General features: G+C 35.5%; 1 protein-coding gene across 3 annotated transcripts in view; it reads right to left on the bottom strand.

Annotated features, from left to right (window-relative positions):
• The window catches only part of SH3RF1 (SH3 domain containing ring finger 1), an 85,943-nt gene that overhangs the window by 15,029 nt on the left and 50,396 nt on the right, over positions 1-20,518 (bottom strand). For all 3 annotated transcript variants that reach the window (XM_056489479.1, XM_056489478.1, XM_056489480.1), the window contains exons 3-8: positions 18,507-18,782; positions 17,681-17,776; positions 11,617-11,919; positions 10,647-10,757; positions 3,002-3,156; positions 16-186 (exon numbers count right to left, since the gene is read on the bottom strand). In XM_056489479.1, coding sequence (XP_056345454.1) covers positions 16-186; positions 3,002-3,156; positions 10,647-10,757; positions 11,617-11,919; positions 17,681-17,776; positions 18,507-18,782 — 1,112 coding nt within the window. The remainder of the gene's footprint in view (positions 1-15; positions 187-3,001; positions 3,157-10,646; positions 10,758-11,616; positions 11,920-17,680; positions 17,777-18,506; positions 18,783-20,518) is intronic.

Genomic DNA, 20,518 nt, shown 5'->3' on the forward strand with positions numbered 1-20,518 from the left:
TGTATAATATTGTACCTTGTAACTGGAGCCACATAATTTCCAGGAAAAACACCAATCTTGCTTGTATGCATGGAAGTTCCCTTGAACCAGCCATCTTGGCAGCGTTCAAACACTAGGAACATTTCTCCTTTCCGCAGTTCCAGTTCATCTTCTTTTCGAGGAGTGTAGGGGTAGATAGCAACATACCTAAAAGGCAGGAAAAGGGACACAAATGATAAAACTGAAACAGTTCAAAACATCATTTGTCTTTCTGGCACAGAGAGTTCAGTCAGAGATGACAAGGCATGGCAGAATTATCACATCAGATCACATGATATTATCGCTGTGATAATCCATCATACTGTTACAATATTAAAACAGAAGTCACAGGAAATATTAAGGGGAAACAATGACAGTTAAGAGAATCCTCTGAAGTGCACTTTAATGTCATGCCTAAAGAGGCTACCTGAACAGAGGCTAGACAGTGTTAAAAGAATAAAATAGGTATTTATTAAAAGGCCTTCAAAGGATACCCCTTGGGCAGTACAAGAGCCTGGCCGTGGCTCTACCCAATATGGATGCAAAAGGAATGACCAGTCACAAGTTTTCACACTTTTGTAAGTTTTAGTCCATTTACATATTGGGGTTAATTGTCCAATTACAGCTTCAGGTTATGCAGTCTCATCCTCCCAGATTGCTCTCCCCAATTCACTGTTGTTTACACTTTTTGGGCCTGAAGCTGCAATGGTATCCTCCGTTTTCAGGCTGGAAAATGATTATTTTGTGTAACTAAACTGTGAAGAGAACTTGCTAACACTTTATATGAAGATCAGAGTTACAAACTAAGGCACTAATGAATCTGAAAAACATAAAAGCTAAAACTTAAGGCATCAAATGGAATGCAAAAGACTTGTAATAGGACTGTCCATTTTCTTAATGAAGTTAGAGATCTTAATTAAGTAGGTGTTTATCAAGTACATATCCCAGCATATCCCACTTTTCTTTCCCTACACCTGCTTCTCTTATCTCTCATACTTTGTGACACATCAATTTCTTTTTTATTTGGAGAGCTGGGGAGAACAGAGAAGTTCTGTGAGCTAGGAGTGAAAGATCAGCATCAGAACTACATTTAAAACTGCAAAACTGGAAACTCCTGTGCAAATTTCAGTGCAAAAAAAAAAAGATGTGTTACTAGGAATTGAAGTCTATGGGTAAGGTGGTTAGCTGCTAACTCACTTGTAAAGTATTTCCTTTTATGTTTTCTAAGCAACACTAAAGCATAATACAGTGCATTTGAAATCATATTGAGAGTTTAGAAGCATTTGCATTTTTTCTTTTAAAAAGATTCTTAGGAAAAAAATGTTAAAAAAAAAAAGTTTAAGCTCATGTATTTGCATCTTAGAATGTTCCTAGGGAAATTTTAAAATAGGATTGCACAGTTCTCTATTATTAGAAAGTGATACTGTTTTAACTACCACAGTGTCCTATTTTCTGGCACATTTGAACCATATATACAATTATTGACCCAGGCCTATGGAAAATAGCATTCCAATAAACACCATTTTCTCTAAAATACACTCTTCACAACAGGCAGCCAATTAAGTAGATGTGTAGACTATCCCCATTTTATGAAAGAGGATACACAGCTGCTTGCAGTGCTCGTCTTTCCCACTCCCCTTGTAACCCCAAGGGAAAAAAAGTGGCTTTAGAAAACATTCTTTCATCAAAATTGTCTCTTGTGCATAGTAACAATAGCATTAACTGCATGCTTCTCCTTTTTGCATTACATTTTTATTCCTTGCTGTCCACCCAAGAAACTTTGCAATATCTACAAAAATCCTTTAAGGCAAAATAGGCATCCAAAGTAAGCAAAAAATACACTTTAAAGGCAACACATAGTACACTTGCAGCAGAAGGCTTCACTTGTACATGATTTAGCAGAGATCTACAAAGGCACACACTGAAGCTCTATGGAAAAGCAATTGATCTGCTTTAACTGATGTTCATTAACTTCCCTTTTAGTTAATTTACTCCAAATTTCATTAGTATCCTCATATAGAGCAACCCTTTGAAGACAGAGGATGGGAGTAAATGAGATGGGAACTTGATTAACTGCACTAGGTGCAATAATCCATAAGAGCCAGTGTTAAAATGCCTGACATCAAGAAAAAGTCCAAATCCAGATGCATCTGCTATACAAGAAGAGTGCTTTTTTGGAGTGGGAAGAAACCTGGTGGGAAGATAACAAGAAGAGAACAGAACAGAAACAGTCCTTATTCAAACATGTCCTATTAGATGGTTCAGCACCTCCTGAATTTTACATTTTCTTTTTATCATTCTTATTCCCCAAGCTGCACACAAAGAAGTTTTCAAGAAGAAAGATGTTGTTAGCAACACATGTTAATATACTAAATATTTTCACCCGAAAGGATGACGCACATTTGCTTGTATTACAAGTGTGAAGACATAATGCTAACTAGCAGCTTTCTGCCTTCATTCCAAATTGCCACCCACTAATTAAGTGCACTGTAGAATGTTCAGTCAAATTTCAATTGCAACTGACACAAGTAGTCTGACAGTAACACATTTAACAGTCTAAATTAAATACAGCACTTTCTGTGTTTTGGCATAAGTTATTCCATATGAGAATAGCCTTTTCATACCATACATAATGGAAAACATTGAATAAATTCACTCCAGTGAAATGACACTTTTGAGTTATCCAGTATTCAGTGCTAACGCAAGGATTCATTCATCTTCTGCATGATAAATACTTTGTATTTTTGAAGTGAGTTCCTTCTATACACAGCAACAACTGATTATATTTATCTAAGACATTAACAATGCTCAGTATGGAACCTGTTTGGGGATATCACCTTTCTGGATGTTTTTGCTCTAAGTTGCAGGCTTGGCCTTTTGGCAATTCCAGCAGAACAGAGCCAGCTGCTGTGCTTAACATACAGGTGAAGTTAGTGATCTCACTCTGTTTTTCTGACTGGAAAAAAGTTTCAATTTTACTTACACACTTGGACGAGCTTGTGGTCGTAAATGTGCCACTTGGTCAGTTGATCCTGATGCAGACCTTTGTATGACACTTGTAGACTGAGGTCCAGAAGTGGCCGATGCAATGACTGCAGCAGACAAGAGAGGTGGTGGTGGGAGTGGGGGATTCATATTCTGATTTTATAAGAACAAAAAAAAATAGCAACAGATGATCAGTATTGTTTGATGAGTTCAATCAGCTGGAAAAAAAAAAAAGGCATGATATTCTAAGGAAGTGGAAAAAAGCAATTGAGTCCATGATTGCTTTACCTACTGCTAAAATATATCTGGAGAGTTAGCTTTGCCTCTATTTCTCTTTCTTTCAGCTTAAAATCTTGAAGTCTTGGCAGCTAATTAAGCAAATGACAAGCAATTTCTCAGCACAGGAAAAATGGAAAGCACTGTTTCTCGTTATAACATGTTTAGGACAGGGTTGGACAAAAATTCAGAAGCCTTCCAGGAGGTAGATTTTGCATCCTGCTGCTGACTGTACTTCATAACATGATTGTTTTTGTAACCTGAAGCTGAAACATAATATACAATTCAGCTGCAGTGCACCCAAAAGCACGCCTTCTGGGGGAAATTTTCTTTTGATGTATGGGTTACAAAAGCAAGCACAATATGAGACCATAGTCACTGAGCTATTGTTACTTCTTTCTCCTATTCTTCTAGTTTAAAGAGTTAGCTTTTGAAATTCAGTATTATCAAGATTGGTAATCTTTAACAAATACCCCAGTAAAAAGGCACCACAGATCGTAATGGGGGTCCTGCCTACAGACTTCTGTGCCTTTTGAGAATCAATGGAGCAATTGTTACCTTCTGCTCTGCAAGGCCTCAGACAATTCTTTAGGACCTTGTGCACTGACACTCCTGGGAAAAGGCACTCACAAAAGCAGAGCTTTTCCTTCCCCCCTTCCAAAAATAACTATTTGTGTTACAACACGCACAGAAAGAGTAATAAAAAACCTCCCACCTTTGAAAACGTGAAACTGAATTAATTTCATACATATTCTTCCTAAAACCCACAGAACTAGAATGTTAATTAACAAAATATCCTGAAATAGTGCCTGGCACTTCCAATACATGAGTATATAAATGCATAGCATTGCATTATCAGTTTGGAAAATATGTAATTGAAAGCCATTTTAATTCCCCTCAAAGACTTCACTTCTAAAGGGTTTCGCCTTTTTTCCCCCCAGTTTTTCTAAACAAAAAACCCATAGGGAAAATGAGTTTCAGTTCTACACTGTGTGATTATTACTTTGCTGCAGTTGATGAAAATGTTAATAATCTCTTTAAACCAGTTTCACATTGCCAAGTTACAGTAAAGAACTGCATAATTAAAGACTTTCACATCTAGAGAAAACTGATCAACTCTTACAGTGTTTCAGACAAAATTGTTGCACTTAGCAATGTTATAAATTTCATGTTATATCATGAAATATTCCTATTTTATTTAAAGCTTTTTTTCTGGTCGTACATTAACATGTTCTTAAGATCAAAGAGGCCTTCTGTATCCAATACTAAACAGAAATGACCTGCTGGAGAAACATCGCTGAGAGCTTTGATACTAGTAGTTTTTTACAAAAATGGCAATTGTATTTGCTTCATATTCTACCCAACAATTTTTTTAAGTATCCAGATATTTCACACTGAAATACCAACATTTCTGTTTCAGCTGTTTTACAGCTGAAGTTACTTGTCCCTCCCAGTTAGACATTCAACAAATGTCTTAGTTGAATCCAAGCTGAATGTGAGCATCTAACTTTCATGCAACCTATCAGTAGATTATCAATTTAAGTATTTTATAGGCATCTAGATTTCTTTATATATGGTAGAATTGTAAATCCACATAAGGAGATGATTAGTTGGAATTCTTTAAAATTAAACCTATTCATGCACAATATCACAGTTGTCACGGTTCCATACTTCCTGCATCTCTAAAGATGCTGAACATTGCATTTTATTCATTTGAGCACGTAATATACTCTGAAGCTTTAGCTGTAATAAAGGCACCTTCACAGCTCTATTTCATTCTGCTTTATTCAGGGTCTACTCCCCCTCCCTGTCTCTTTCAGTATGGTAATGAGACCAGCAGTGAGCCACAGCCCAATTAAACTCCAAAAGACTTGGCAAGTACCAAATCTAAATAAACTACTTGATACACTTTTAGAGGACTAATACTCCACAGCTTGCACTGCTACAGCTTGGTAAAATAGATCCAAATTATCTAGCCAAGTTTTCAAGAAGTTTTCTGGCATGTCACCATTTTTCTAGCTGTTGAGAAACACACCTACCTCCAGGGCACATGCTAGTTTTGGTAGTTCCCATAATCAACATTCCATGAAAGAATATACACAAACCACATGTGATTCAATAAAGTATGCTCAGCAATATTAAAAGTGTTTTAGGTAGACAAGGGGGAAAAATTGAATGTTTCTGCAACTACTTTTCAGACCTCAGGTATACTTTCAAGCATATAAAACAGCAAATAAGTGATACATTTTCTTTTTTAATTGGAAGATGAAAGATTACATAATTTGATAATTAATGTATGTTACAACTTCAAAAAGTATCTATACTCATGCTCTAGAGAAACATGCATATTACTAAACTTAAATATAATTAAGCTGCATTCCCATATCAGTTAATTGAAGATCAGTAATCACCCCACTCAAAGAATAATAAAAGGCTCAGCAGTGGAAAAGAACATTCATTAACAGTCTTCACTCCCACAACGTCTAGGAAAAAAATATAGGCTTGTAAAATTCCCTGAGGGCTAACAAATTAGGCTTATGTTTAACAAAATTCCTAAACTATACGTTATCAAAACCAGGTCTCTCATACAAAACCTCATTGTTTCTTCCAGCTGCTTCCTCTTTGCAACAAAAGTTGATTTGCATTTTGGTTGATTAAAATTAGGATAGCTTTTACTAAAACCTTCCAACTTACACTATTGAACTTGCACTGGAACTACATGAAAGAGCTAAGTGTCATCACTGTATAATATAACCCTCACAGCTTGTGCCTCATTAATAATAACTCAAACTACCTTATATTCTTCAACATAAAGAGCAATTTCTCTTTTTGTGCATGTATGAGAGAACAAGACCAGAAAAATCAGGTATTTTTTAATTTTTGAAACCTTCAGCAGGTAACTGAATGCAAACCAGCCAAATACAGACCACCTATTTCTGCTAGTTAAGTGCACGCACCAAGAAACCATTTCAAAGTCATAATTTCCAATCTGTAGAAGTAGAAGTATGGACATCTAGGTCAATTGCAATCCAAAATACTTTTCACTTCTCAAAAGACTGTAAAGGCAGACTGAAAGAAAGATAAGTTATCTCTTGTTGCTAGATTGGTTTTCTGCTGCTACTTTTGAATGTAATTCTAACTTTGCTGTGGTATATTTTGTTTGTTTTTCCCATATCATGGTTCAAATCACATACTTTAAGATCATTTTTCAGTAAAATCTAAGACAACTAGATCTCCTCTCTTAGATAACTACATTATAAATTACATCCAAGAATTTCCTTCCAAGTGAATAGACCTTACATAATTGTATGTGCATATTTTCATCCAACAACTACTGAACTTGACATCTGTTATTTATATTTTGCAAAGAACTTTAAATATACTAAATAATGTTCAAAAATGCCAGTGGCCAAGATAAGCAGACCAATTAATGCCCCAATTAAGAGTAAAGGTGTGGTTGGAAGTCCCAAAGAGCAGGGTAAGAGATAATATCACAGCCAAAAGCTCTAGCTGTGCGAAGTCTGTCTCAGTTGATAGCTTCTTCAATTTCAAAGAATCAAACCTCAAAACACAAGCCAAGAATTAAAGCTGTCTAAAGTTGTCTAAAGAACTGCTAGTGCAAAATAAAACCTTGAAATAAATTATCACAAGTTTTCTGAATGAAAATTAAAATTTGCTTAAATTATACAAGCAGTAGTGGGTGCATATGGTCACTGGACAAGAGTGTTCTAATTTCTAAAGCTTATTTGTGTCAATTTTGGCTGAAACTTTGTAAATTATTTAGTTCATACAATATTGGGTACCAAATAGCATCTGGAAAACATCATTATTGACAAAATAAAATTAATACAATTGGCATTTTTGAACCACCAGGGCAACACAGAAAACTAAAATGCAATCCTATATATGTACACAGATAAAAGAGTCACAGATTCTCCTGGGCTAGGAACTAATCCAAACTGTCTTAGAGAAACTTGTTAGACAATAAGCCAGCTCAAAATATCTCCTGTTGACAATAAAAATGCCATCTTTCTTACAGGAGATAAGAGAAGATACTAGCTTTTCCTTGCTTTGAGATTCAGGAGATAAATGTAGCAAAGATGCATAAATTTGGAATTACTATAAAGGAATATAATCTTCTGTTCTTCACTGATGGGTAATCATGCTCATCCTCTCAGATTTCTTTTTTCTCCCTTAATATGAGTTTGGCATTATATAAAAGAAGTGTATAAACAGCTTGCTTTCAAAGAACAATTACATTCAATATGTTATAAACACCAAAATGCACTGATAGGAAGGCCATCAAATAAACTATCTTAATGCTAAAGAGAACTCATCCTGTTCTCACATCCAATTTCCTCATCAGTTGCTCAGTTGCAGAAATTAAGAAAAAAGCTAAAGGGAGAAACTTAGAGAAATACAGGAATTTCTACTTACAAAAGCAAAAAAATTCAAGAGTAAAAGGACTCAAGCCAACCACTTCTAATGTATTAAATATACAATCACAATTGCTCCACAGATTAAAATTAATGCTCAGAATGTCAGGAAGGGTATTTTCAGAAGGAAAACATCTGGAGAAACAAGAACATTACTTTCTCTCCTGACTGGTCAGAACTATTTTGCACATTTCTAAAATGAAAGCAAGAGTTGATGAAGCAAGAGGAAAAGTATAAGATATACCTCACAGTCTGTGACTTTACAAACTGCACCTCATCTAATATCTCTCGTAAAAGAACACAGGAATAACCTGACTCTAGCCTGAGCTGCCAGCTTGCATTTGTCATGCTGAAAACAAGTCAAGAAGAAATAGAACATTATGTACAGAAGGCTATTGATTTTTAAAGAGGGTGGCAGAGAATAATTCAGGTTTTCAATGGGAATTATATGCCCAATTTGAAACATAAGCAGGAACATGGTTATCACAAAGAGAAAGTAGCACCCCAAGATACAGGACAATTGTACAGCAGGAGTTTCTCTCCATGCTGCATTTAGCACTGCAATTTAATTCCTGTGAATACCCATGGTGAGCTCGCCTTGAGCAAGCTTAAGCAACTAAAGCACTCGAGGTGGTTTAATGACTTGCACCAGCACCAAACTAAAGCATTTTTCCTTGTTGGCATCAAATAAAGAACTACTGATTCTTAATAACAAACAGAAGTGTTTGTTCAGAGAAAATTAAAAAAAACCAGCAGCTGTCAGAACTTCTGAAATTATGCATTGTGTCTGCTCAATCCTCTCCAGAACTTGACTATCTCATAAATCAAATCAATTACTCAATGTTTGCAGCATATATCTTAGCTAGACTTGCATTCTGCCTAACAGCACCTAAGGTGATTCTGTTTGCTCAACTCTCACAGGTATTTTCTGAAGGATGAAAGAAGTATAAAAGACTACGTGGACTAGTATATAAGCAGCCAGTTGTTTCTAGTATAAGATGTACACCTCATAGGCAAAAAAAGATCTGAAGGTCTTTCTTGGGGCATATCAACTTTAACAAGAGTCCACAATATACAGAGGCTGCCCAGAGAGGTTGTGAAGTCTCCATCCTTGGAGATTTTCAAAAGCTATTTGGACACAGTCCTGGGCAACTGGCTCTAGGTGGCCTTGCTTGACCAAGGGAGGTTAGACTAGACAATCTCAAGAGTTCTAAACTCATCTGTTCCATGACATTAAAATATGAATCTAAATATAATGAGATTATTAACTGTTTCCAGATTAGCATTTACTTAACAGTAAGATTACACAGATAATCCACAGATTGAAAGAGTCAACAATTTAACCATAGTAAGAGAAAGTATTGTTACAATTCAATCTGCCTTACTCAGTAAAGCAGGGCAAAAGCACATGGTCCATATAACTGTCAATAATAATGTCATCTGTCTGAAGAGCAAAGAATGTGAAATACATTTACTTGGCTGAGAGCAATTACTACATCACAAAAGATGACAAAAATCTGTGGCATCAGGATGTATATTTAACTGAACATAAACTTTATGCTACACGCAGGCAAATTTTCAAGATATAGAATCAGGCTAAAAAGGTAAAAGGGTTGTACTATAAATACCTTCTTTACTGAAAAAGACTGTGCAGTATTGCACCCACTTCTGGCATATGTCACCATGTATGTACCATGCCAAAAGGAAGTACTGGAGAAAATTCAGAAAAAAACCAGCATCATAATTTAAAGGATTGAAAACTGCTAACTTAAGAGTTCCAAAGAAAGCTGTCAAAATGCTACCAAGCCACACCTCAGCATTTTCTTAAACAACTGAAAGTTGATACCAGAAGACAGACAATTCTGCCCTAGATTTTGCAGACAAATGTGTAAAATTATGCAAATGCCAAAAGTTGAAAACAAAACTATACCTATTTAGTAGCAAGGCTATTCATCATATTTTACTTGGTTTAAAGACTGCATGGATAGACACCTAGACAAGATCAAATCTCAGGGTTTTTTGTTTGGGTTGTTTGGTTTTTTGAAGTAAGTGAAGATCGATTATTCAACTGTGCCCCACCCCTTAAAAATTAAGGGCACAATTTTAGACAGAAAGAACTTAATTTAAAGAACTCCTATGATTTAAATAAAGTCTCATTAAGGTCCTTTAAAGATCTATGAAAATTGGTATCCACAATCTTTATTGAGTAAGGCCCTGAATGAATACAGTGTGATATACGACATTCCACAGTTTTTCTAACATAAGCATAGGAAACTAAAGAATTCAAGTAGGTTTTGGAAAGAAATCCTGCACCTTTTGAAGAAAATGTCATTTTATTAGTTCAAAGGAAACAGCATTGCAATATATTTCTTCCTTTAAAAGATGACCATTTGCTACATTTTCCTATTGATCTCCAAGAACCTAACTTCAACATGCTAGACATGTTCTTCATCTGCCACAGGTGTACATGAAACTAAAATCACCTTATTTAATGAGGAGACGGCAAACTTTTGAAGCTAATTTCAGATAATCTTGAAAATCTCCAGTTAAGTAAAACAGAAACACCTGGCAGCTGTGGTCCCAAGTTGATGTTTTTTGTAAGAACCTGCTTGCTCCTCCAAACATCCCCCCCAGCATAATCTCTTTTCTACTCATGCCTAAAAGAAAGACTGTTCTGGATGGAAATGTGCTTCTCCTGTTTACTACAGAGAAATTACAGAGGAAAGCTGGAGAAATGGATATGCAAGACAAGATGAAAACATTGCAGCAATAGGGCTTTTGCTATAGTTAAATTCATAACATTGCCTACCACATAGATACAATTCCCATAAAACCATCATTTCAAATCAGTATATCAGAACTTGAGAAAAGTAATTACTGTACAAGACCAAAGAAAAATGGGAAGGCTGAGTTTTCTTAAGCAGTACTTACACCAAGAGCAGCTTGGTAAGTAACTTCTGAGGGGAAGGTGAAGGAAGGCCCTGTTGTGACTGGGCTGCTGGGGGGTGGAGTCACAATCAGCCCTGTAGTGCCAATATGAACCTGGGAGAGAGAAAAACCCACCAGGGTCAGTTCTGTGTAGTTTAGTAAGAGCTGATTTTGACAGAATTGTAAGCTTCATGGTCAAAAATCACCAGTATCCTACTCCCTGTAACCTTAAACTAGACCTAATTTTTAGTTAGATACTCACACAAACAGTGCTGGATCACACTGCTCACTTTTTTTTTTCCACACTGACATTTCTCAATCTTTGCAGATACATTGAACCAGCTACATGAAACACACTTTTAACCAGTGTCAGTTTTATTTTTTTTCCATAAAAGGCTGTCAGATCCCAAAGACATGCAAATAAAGCACATTTATGAGCTCAGGTAAACCATCACCAATTCCTCTTGGGCTCCATCCCTCTCTCTTTTCCCAAAGTGTAATCACTATATGAAACAGCCATTTTTTAACTACTTAACAAATAAATAAAATCAGATAAATATTTCTGCTTACCACAACCTGATTAACTTGTTGCATTTCTGGAATTTGTGTAATCTTCAAGTTGATTTTTCATTTTACCTTTATAGCATGCACTTTATTAATATTCACTATTATATTCAATTTAGAAAAAAGAAATCAAGAAATTAAATCGCTCCAATTTCTAGTTTCCATAGTTTAATAAAAATCTTTGTGGCACTTTAGAATAAAACAACTGTGAGAAAAACCAGCCTACAAGACCAAAACTATTTGCTATCACTCTATAAGAAGCATTAGAAAATACTTTCCTTAAATGTTCTCCTGTTTGAAGACAAGCTTTTTGAAAGTGTATATTTAGTTAGACATAATTATAACTTGAAATAAATAATCTGACAAGACCAGAAGCCTTTAGAGTTCTAGCTGATTTCATGTGAATTACCTGAGAGGGGGCACTGCAGGACAGTCCTGTCAGCTCACTTATGCGGGCTGCTGCCGTGGGGTTGCTGGAGCTGATGAGGACAGGAGGACTGATTTCCATGGAGTGGCGGTTCTGAGAAGACTGTGAAGCCTTGTTGGACATGGTGAGGGAGGTAAAAGAGTGACGTTTTTTGGTGTTCTTCTTAGTATCGCTGTGCTTTTGGGTTGAATTGTTGTGGGCTGCCCCAGAGGTACCTTCTCCAGAATCAACGGCAGAACCTGAGGGCTTGTCCAATTCTATCAGCTGTTTGGCTGCTGTGTTAAACTACAAAAACCAGTAACAAGTTAGTAATTTATTTATAAAAGTCACCTGAATATAACAAAACATCTCTTTTCCTTTTATTTATAAGATAATTTCAACCATGCAACTTAAAACTGTGGCATACCAACCTACTCTACAAATCAGTCAGTAGAGAGTGACAAACCATTCACTACAAACTCAACACACTTACTGTTGGGCTAGTCTGGACTATCCATCAGGGGTAAAATTTCAATCAACAAAGGGCATAATGCCATAGTCCCAACACAGCTTAATTCAGCAATAACCACTGCCTGGGTCTTCTAGAAGTCAGACTAAAGCACAGTGGTCCCCTTTGACCTTATAACAGAAAAATCTGTGTTACAAAACGTCTTGGATGCTAATATCATTATCAGCCATTTCTTTGTTTTGTGTATGACATAATCCCATACATTTGCATGTGGGCTCTTGAAGATATTTCACCTAGTATCCCTTGGTACTTGTGCACATCTTTAACACTACCAGCAGTGAAAACATAGGCTTCCTAAATGCACATTTAAGAACACATTAAGACAGACTAAACATCCAGCTATATCAGTATATTGCCTGGCAACAGGCACCCATACAGGCATAAGAGAAATATATATGGGCAATTTTGTGGAAATACCTTCTCTGCTTCTGAATTTTCTAATGTAAAGGCACCATGTCTGTGCTATTTTTTCTCTCTCTTTAAGCTTAGCTAACAAATTTTTGTTCACAATGAGATTTTTCTATCTGCTAATTTGTAACAACAATACTACATTAAATGCAAACTAATCCTTCCTTTCCAATGAAGAAAGGAGGAATCCTACACATTTTCTTCTTACAATGAAATGTAAGCTATATAATGGGGAGGATGAGAGGAAACCAACAAACAAACCCTCTACATTTTTCAAAAACCCTTAATTTTCAGAAAATATTAGCACTATTAGAAATAATAATGTCAAAACTCTCATGTAATCATGAGCTGAAATAACACCAGCACTGGTTTTCTGAACATGTACCAATAAATATGAATACTGTTACTTGAAAAGTGTAGCTGATTTTGAAGAAAGGAACGATCTTTTCTGAAGAACATCAGGATGAAAGAATGAAATTAGTCACTGTGGAATTACTATTTCTATTCTTCAGCATATTATTTCTTCTATTTATTTTACCATTTTCCTGCAAGTCTTGAGACACCTACTATGCTCATTAAGAGTTTTAAAGTAGCATTTTACCCCATCAAAACTCTACTAGCCAAACAACAAACCATTAATAACGATAGCATCAACACTGATTTAAATGCAGCTCCCAAAAATATCCAGCTTATATTCTGAACACAAGTAGATATTTACAGATATAAATATATAAGTTAGCGTAAAAAAAATTTTTTTTTTTTTTTCAATATGGAAGAGGTTGGCAAGTGTTATTTGAAAGATGCCATCTGGAAGGAAATGTCATGCATAGAAAAAAAGATTAAGTTCAAAATCAGAACTACTGAACAATGAGGAGTTGACAAAAAAACTTTCTACAGAAGAGGAAGAACTACATGGTGCACACTGCAGTGGAGGAGGGGCATAATGGGGAATTTGAAACAGGATATGAAGTTGAGAATATAGAATTTTTCCCTAAATGTTCTTATTGTTGGTACTTTGGAACGCATCTGAAGAGAACTGGAATCACAGAATTATTTGGGTTAGAAGGGACCTTCAAGATCATGAAGTTCCAACCCATCTGCCACAGGCAGGGACGCCTCCCATTAGACCAGGTTGCTCAGAGCCCCATCCAGCCTGGTCTTGAACACTTCCAGGGATAAGGCATCCACAACTTCCCTGGGCACCCTGCTCCAGTGCCTTACCACCCTCACAGTAAAGAATTTCTTCCTAATATCTAATCATAACCTATATTCTTCCAGTTTGAGTCCATTCCCCCTTGTCCTATCACTACATACTCTTGTAAAAATCCCTCTTCATCTTTCTTGTAAGAAGGAAGGATAGGAGAAGACAACGTCACAGCACTAAACAATCCTACAAAAAAGGTGGATGCTAGATTTTCCTTCCTGTTATTACTTAAGATGGATCATATGGATCAAATTAATGTTGTATTACTTGTGTATAACAGAAGATATAAACATACCGTTTTCTCCAATGAAGCCCATTATTTGGATGATTATTGAATTTTAAATTTAGATCTAACATACTTTAAACAGACCAATAAAAACATTATTTCATTACAAAACATTGATATAAGACTGAAAGATATGAAACAAGTAGAAAGTAAGACCAAAAAAAGGCTACTCTGCTGTCCAGCTTGTCAGGGTCTTATTTGTCATCACGACAACCATGTAGGCTTTTCAAAGTCTAATAATTTTATCTATTTTGCACATTTTATTAACTCAGATTGAAATTCTTAATGTCCTTCCTGAGAATCTAGGTATTCCACACTGTTGATACAATGGCTGAGACTGTTTCTATTCTTATGTTATCTACATCCTTATTTGCAAAGAACTACCCAATCAGAAGTTAAGAGATCACAGAGGAATGAAAAGCAAAACCAAAAGCCACTTTGCTAACAGCACCCCAAGGTACCCATTACACCTAATTATATTTGTTTACTTCCAGAACTATCAATGCCTGCAGAATCTGATTACTCTATACACTGAACAACCTAATAGGGAAAAGTTAAGGCTTGCCCATGGGATCAATTCAAGACTGATTCAAATATAAGCAGCATACTGTGCTTTTTTATGAAGAGAAGCAAGCAAACGATAGTTGCATGAATCTGAAGATGGAAGAGAACTGATTACTGGACTCCTCTTTGAAGTAAACTGAGGACAGCAATAGCTGCAGAATATATTCCAGAGTGCAGTTTACTTCTCTTCCTTGAGAAGAGAAATTAAGAACCTGCCTGCATTCTCCAATGAAATGGCTAGCAGATATTCAAGGTCACCAAGGGACTGAACCCAAGTCATGCTATGAAGTGTTTCAATTCTTTTCTGCAACAAATACCTATGTATCTAGGACCATCAGCTGCTTTCCTTCACAGACATATTTTCATTGAGGTTTCTTCATTTCAATCTTTACATTCACTTTTTTTTCTATTCTTCCCCACTCAACAAAATCTTTTCTGTAATAGGAAGCCTGAAATCCAATTCCCTTTCCCAGCAAACTCCAGGAAACTGAAGAACTTTCCAAACAGGACAGGAGAGAAGAAACTGGCTGAGCTGCATCTCAGTGCCACAGCAGGGCTGAGGTTGGCACACAGCTTTCATCTGCCTGCAGACATCTGCAGGAATTACCACTACTGCAAGGTCTCTTAGAGAGAGTGTGCTCTGCTACACATATTTTACAATTAATTCAGGTGTTCTTTACTCACACAAAAGTAAACAAAAGCTGACATTATTTTCTACTGACAATTTGACTGAAGAGTGATTACTTTTCCCTGATTTTTATTCTATTCTGGGCATTTGCATTTGTCTAAGTGTTAAACTAGGTCAAAATATCCAATTTGAGGTATAAGAAATGTATGTTGTACCCAGAACTGCAATCTATGCAGAAAAAAAATCTAATAATAACTGTTTAGTTATGAATAATCTTTCCTTTTGGAATAGAGATAACTGTAAGTGTTAACTGATTTAATAGAATCACTCTTGAAATTTCTGTCAAAATGTGTGCAGTCTTACTTTTATTACTACCACAAATTTAATAAGTGAGAGTTAAAAAATAAAAGATCAGAGTAATGAACATTGAATCATAAAAGGGCAAAATTTGTCCTCAAATACAATCAGAGACTTTCACGGACTTCAACATTATCTAAAATTTTATCCTCACTGTACAAGAAGTATCACAATTTTTACAGCTATACTACAGAATAAACATCACAGACTACGCTCATTTTATAGTTAATGACTTCAGAAAATCTCTAGTAAATGGAGCTACTAATTCACATTTTTAAACAAAAGGATGTAGACTAATATTAACAAGGTTAAAAGTATGTCTGTCATTATAATATAATAGAATTCCCTAAAAACAGGCAATGATTACAGGATTGGGAAATGCAACAAAAACTACCATGTAGAAAACTTTTCGAAAGTATTAATTACTTCTCATCTTCATTGTCCTTCATAAAATAGGTAAGAGTGGTTTGCTCTACTTGTTTCTATCAGTTGTCTGTATATTTCTCCAGAACAATAGTTATATACTCTCAGAAACCAGGTATTTCAAAGTTCAAACCCATACTTCACTGCACATCTCCCTGCCCTCTACCACAGTGTGCATTTCAGTTTAGTATATACTGAAAAAAAACCCACTTATCTGATTTAAAGTAACTCTTGGGGTATAATTTATCATACTTATGCGTTGATGCCTGTTCTAAAAGGGTTAATTGAAAATAGTTGATGGAATCAGTCTAAAAACATTAACAGAAATACATTTTGTGACTTTAATTTTTAGTAACATTTTTCAAGGCCATATCTCCTCTTTGCAACTTTTGTAGAGATAGAAAAGCAGTTGTTAGCTAAATAGCTCAAGTGGCAGCCCTAGGAAAGGGATTTTTCTAACATGGCTAAGTAATTTAGTTTGAAAAAACATTACAAAAAGCTTTACTGACAGAAATGAAGGGGCAGTTTATTGCAAGAAGCTAGGAAAGAATACCCAAGGGCAAGAAATTGTTAAATTGGCTTTTAAAAGCTTCTTAAATTGAAGCCAAAATTGCACTAAGCAAGTTGAAACTTTTTTGGTCTTCTCGTTTTTACAGTCATGTGAAATCTTCTATCCCAGGTATACAGCTTCTTACATTAAGCTATAAAAATATATATTTTTTCTTTTTAAAAAGAATATATTCTATTTTGGTTGAAAGCAGTAATGTTTTTTGAAGTTCCCATCTCATAACAGGATTCAGAAATTGAATTAATAAAACCTGACTTGATTCTTAGTATGGTTACACATCTCTTCTGTGACCTGAAGTACATATTTCTCATCCCAAAGATAATGTGAAAATACTTTTTTCTTTCATCATTATGCCTCATTTATTTAAATAAAATACTGTCAGAGAAGGGAAGTGTATCTTACTATTCACAGCTATTCACAGCATACCTATCAGAATAGGAAAACACTACTTCAAACCTTTGAATACTTCTGTAATGCAAATTTGAATAAACATTGTGGCTGTACACACTGTTCCTAATTGTTGATGTTTTTCTCTATAAAAGATACAGCTTTCAACTCTTAAAATTTAAGAGGTTGGGGAAATTTTCTCAACTGCTACCTCTTACTTAAATTGCAACACATGAGAAATGCAGGAAGAAACAGAAGATTTTATATATGGCTCTGTTGATGAAAAAGCCAATCCTTTACCTGTTTAATAACAACCTATGTCCTTTGACATCCTAGTTGTGCTAATTTGGTTTTGAGAGGTGGATATTAGGGACAGTGCAAAGCTCACTATTTCTCTGACTTGCTGACTGCTTTCATTTTGTGGCTAAGTGTGGTTTGGATTGACTGCATGACTCCAGTATTAAGAAGAAAACATAGTGACTGCCTCCAATTACATTCATTTCAATTCATTCAATAAAAATAGGTATCAAATAGCTAAGTGAAAATCACTGGTTCAACTGCTGAGGCCATTAACTTTCCCAAAGAGCCTTTTAGGTCTAGGATTATTTATATCTCAGGTCATTTTAGAATCATCACCAGTACTGATTATTTTTCCTTTCAGAAAATTAAACATACAGTGGGCACAGCCTTACTGAGGACCTAGCTTTACTCACCTCAACATATGAAATTGGAAATATTCCTATCTTGTCAGCCAGCATTCCTTCTGCCCAGTTTTCATCCACACGGCGAATTACAGTCAGAACATCATCCTGTGTGAACATGCAGTGATTATGTCTCCCAGCTCTAATTTAACTTCCCATTTAATTTTCCTCCATAACACAGGAGTAATCAGAGAAGGCAGGACATGCACAAGAACCGCAGGGAAGGCACTCTGTAAGAGGAATATGCTGCTTTTGGGGTTGAAGTCAGTTCAAGCTGTTCTTTTTCCTATTTTGTCAGAATTCAACTAACTGCTCACATCTCAGTGATCTGACTTTGTCCTTAGTGCCAATCTCACTGTCAGGTTCAGTCCATGTTACTCTTCAGCCCTCCTTTCATTCCTTGGCATTAATCGACAGAACCACAACCATTTTTCTTCTTGACTGACTCATCACTTAACCTTCCCTAGATGTTGTTTTTCTACTTAAGAACATTGCTAGTGATATGACTTCTTTCACATCTGCAATTTGAGTTTTCTTTAGAAGATGGAATGTTTTTAATTCACAGCATAGGTTATTTTTCATAAATGAGGAACATCACTACTGCAATTATGAAAAAATGCATCCTCAGAAATAAAACATCAGAAATTACACATAATTTAGAAAGAGAAGGCAAAACTAATCAATATAGGAGAAATACTTGCAGAATTACTTGTCCTTTTCACATGTGTGCAGCTCCAATAAGAAATGCAGATAGATAAGACCACAAAACAGTTGCATTATTTCTTATCCAAATGAATGAAATCATTAGAAGAAAATAGCAATTGTATTCTCTTTTTACCTTTGCAAATGGTAAACAGTCTTTATCTGCTTCCTTGTCTTTTACTTCAAAATCATAAAGTGCTTTGCACTGAGGCGGAGGTTGAGGTAAAGGCTTAATAATCTGAACAAAATTGGTAGGAAAAAAGCCATGGATTCCATTGACTTCTCCATGATACCAATTTTCATCCACCTGTCGACGTAAAATGATGATGTCTCCTTTACTGAATTTAAGATCTCCAGGTTCTTTTCCCTCGTAGTTATACAATGCTTTGGCACATGGTAACTGAGGTACACCCTAATGAAAAAAGAAAAAAAAATAATAGACCATTAGAATTAGATGAGCAACACTAAAATAGAATTTATATTATATTTTTGGAGAGTATGAATGAAACTGCAAAGTATGGAATTGCAAAGTAAAATTATACACATATTTTATTGCAATGAGTCTACCGATTTTACCCACACAAGTGGGAAGAGCTTCAGCTCTCTGCAGTTTCAAGATCCCTCTAAGTTTCATTATAATTTTTAATCATACAAAGTTGCTAGATGCAGGAAAGGCAGAAAAACATAATACTTTAACCCTCATTTACAAATTCACTAAGATTAAACATTACAAACAACAAAGCAAACAAACTGGAGAGCAACCTGACCACTTGAGAGATCACTGGCAGAAAAATGCTGCAAGAAAATACAACATGGGAACAAAAAGTTTGCTATAAGACCTTTAAGGCTGTTTTCCTGCCTGACACTTTTATTATCTTCCTCACTTTATTTTCTTCATGGGCAGAGAATAATAAGGATGAGGACATAACGGAGGTGTTTTCCAGCTTGAAAAACAAGTCTCAGTTTATTAAAAATGAAAAATTTCTCCTGGAGCAACTCTTTAAAGTCAATTTTTTATTTAAAACCACAGCTAATAAGAATTACTGGAAAAGATCTGTTGAAGGGTGCATCCTTGGGATTCCTTCACTTGATTCCTCCATAATATCTAAAGAGTGTAGATCATTGGTGCTACTCTGAATGCATATTAGAAGGATTGGAATTTAACACTGTCACCATCCCTTATATACATTGCAGGTATTACTTTTTAATTCCTCACCCTGTATCTCCAAATTTTCCAAGAGAGAGATATAAAATTCTACAACCCTAGTGCTAGCGCTACTGCCTTCAAAACTCTCTCCAAATTTAAATACATGGAGGGGTGCTTACCACCTTAATGATGCAAACAGCAGTAACTTTCATTACTAACAGAGTCTTTCCAAAGCAAAGGCAGCCTTTATAGTCACACAGAGCACAGTATTTCACATCTTTGATGCAAGTCCATATGGAAAAAGCAAGATTTAATGAAATTCAAGGTTACTGATATTATTTGCCACATCTACTCTATGGTATGTCTCTCAAGTCTTCCACCAGCTCAGAAATTGGAGTTGCACTTGCAATATCTCAAGAAGTCACACACAATGTAAGAATATTCTCAGAAGGAATCATCACTTTGAGTCTGTCCATTGAGCAGAACACAGAGTTTTGATAATGTATTGCACATTTAAGAAAATTTTATCTTTCAGTATAATCCGATTTGTTTGCACGTTTTATTTTTTGTCCTTGCATATTAGTATCTCAAATGTATAAATAATATCTCAAAGATTAACTTCTCTAGTAACTTTTTTTCTATACCAAACAGTCAAAGGAAAACCATGTGTCTATACATAAGTACAGAGGAGTATGATTTATATATGAATACAGGAAAATTAAAGGTCATTCTATTGTCTCCAGGATGAATATGAAAAATATTATATTAGCAAGATCCAAGCAATTGTTCATAATTGGTGATCTCCAGACTGAAGCAAACAATAGTTTTCTTCATGATCACATTTAATTGCAACAGTGCACAATGATGACACACTCTGTACAAACCTGGATATGGAAAAAGACACCAACTAGAGAATTTGTAGGCCTCAGCTGAGTGAGGGGAAAATTAATGGTCAGAATAGAAGAATTTTAAAAAATCATTAATGCATACATACATGCATG

The sequence above is a fragment of the Oenanthe melanoleuca genome, chromosome 4 (genome assembly GCF_029582105.1).
Source record: "Oenanthe melanoleuca isolate GR-GAL-2019-014 chromosome 4, OMel1.0, whole genome shotgun sequence".
In the NCBI taxonomy this organism is placed as follows: Eukaryota; Metazoa; Chordata; class Aves; order Passeriformes; family Muscicapidae; genus Oenanthe; species Oenanthe melanoleuca.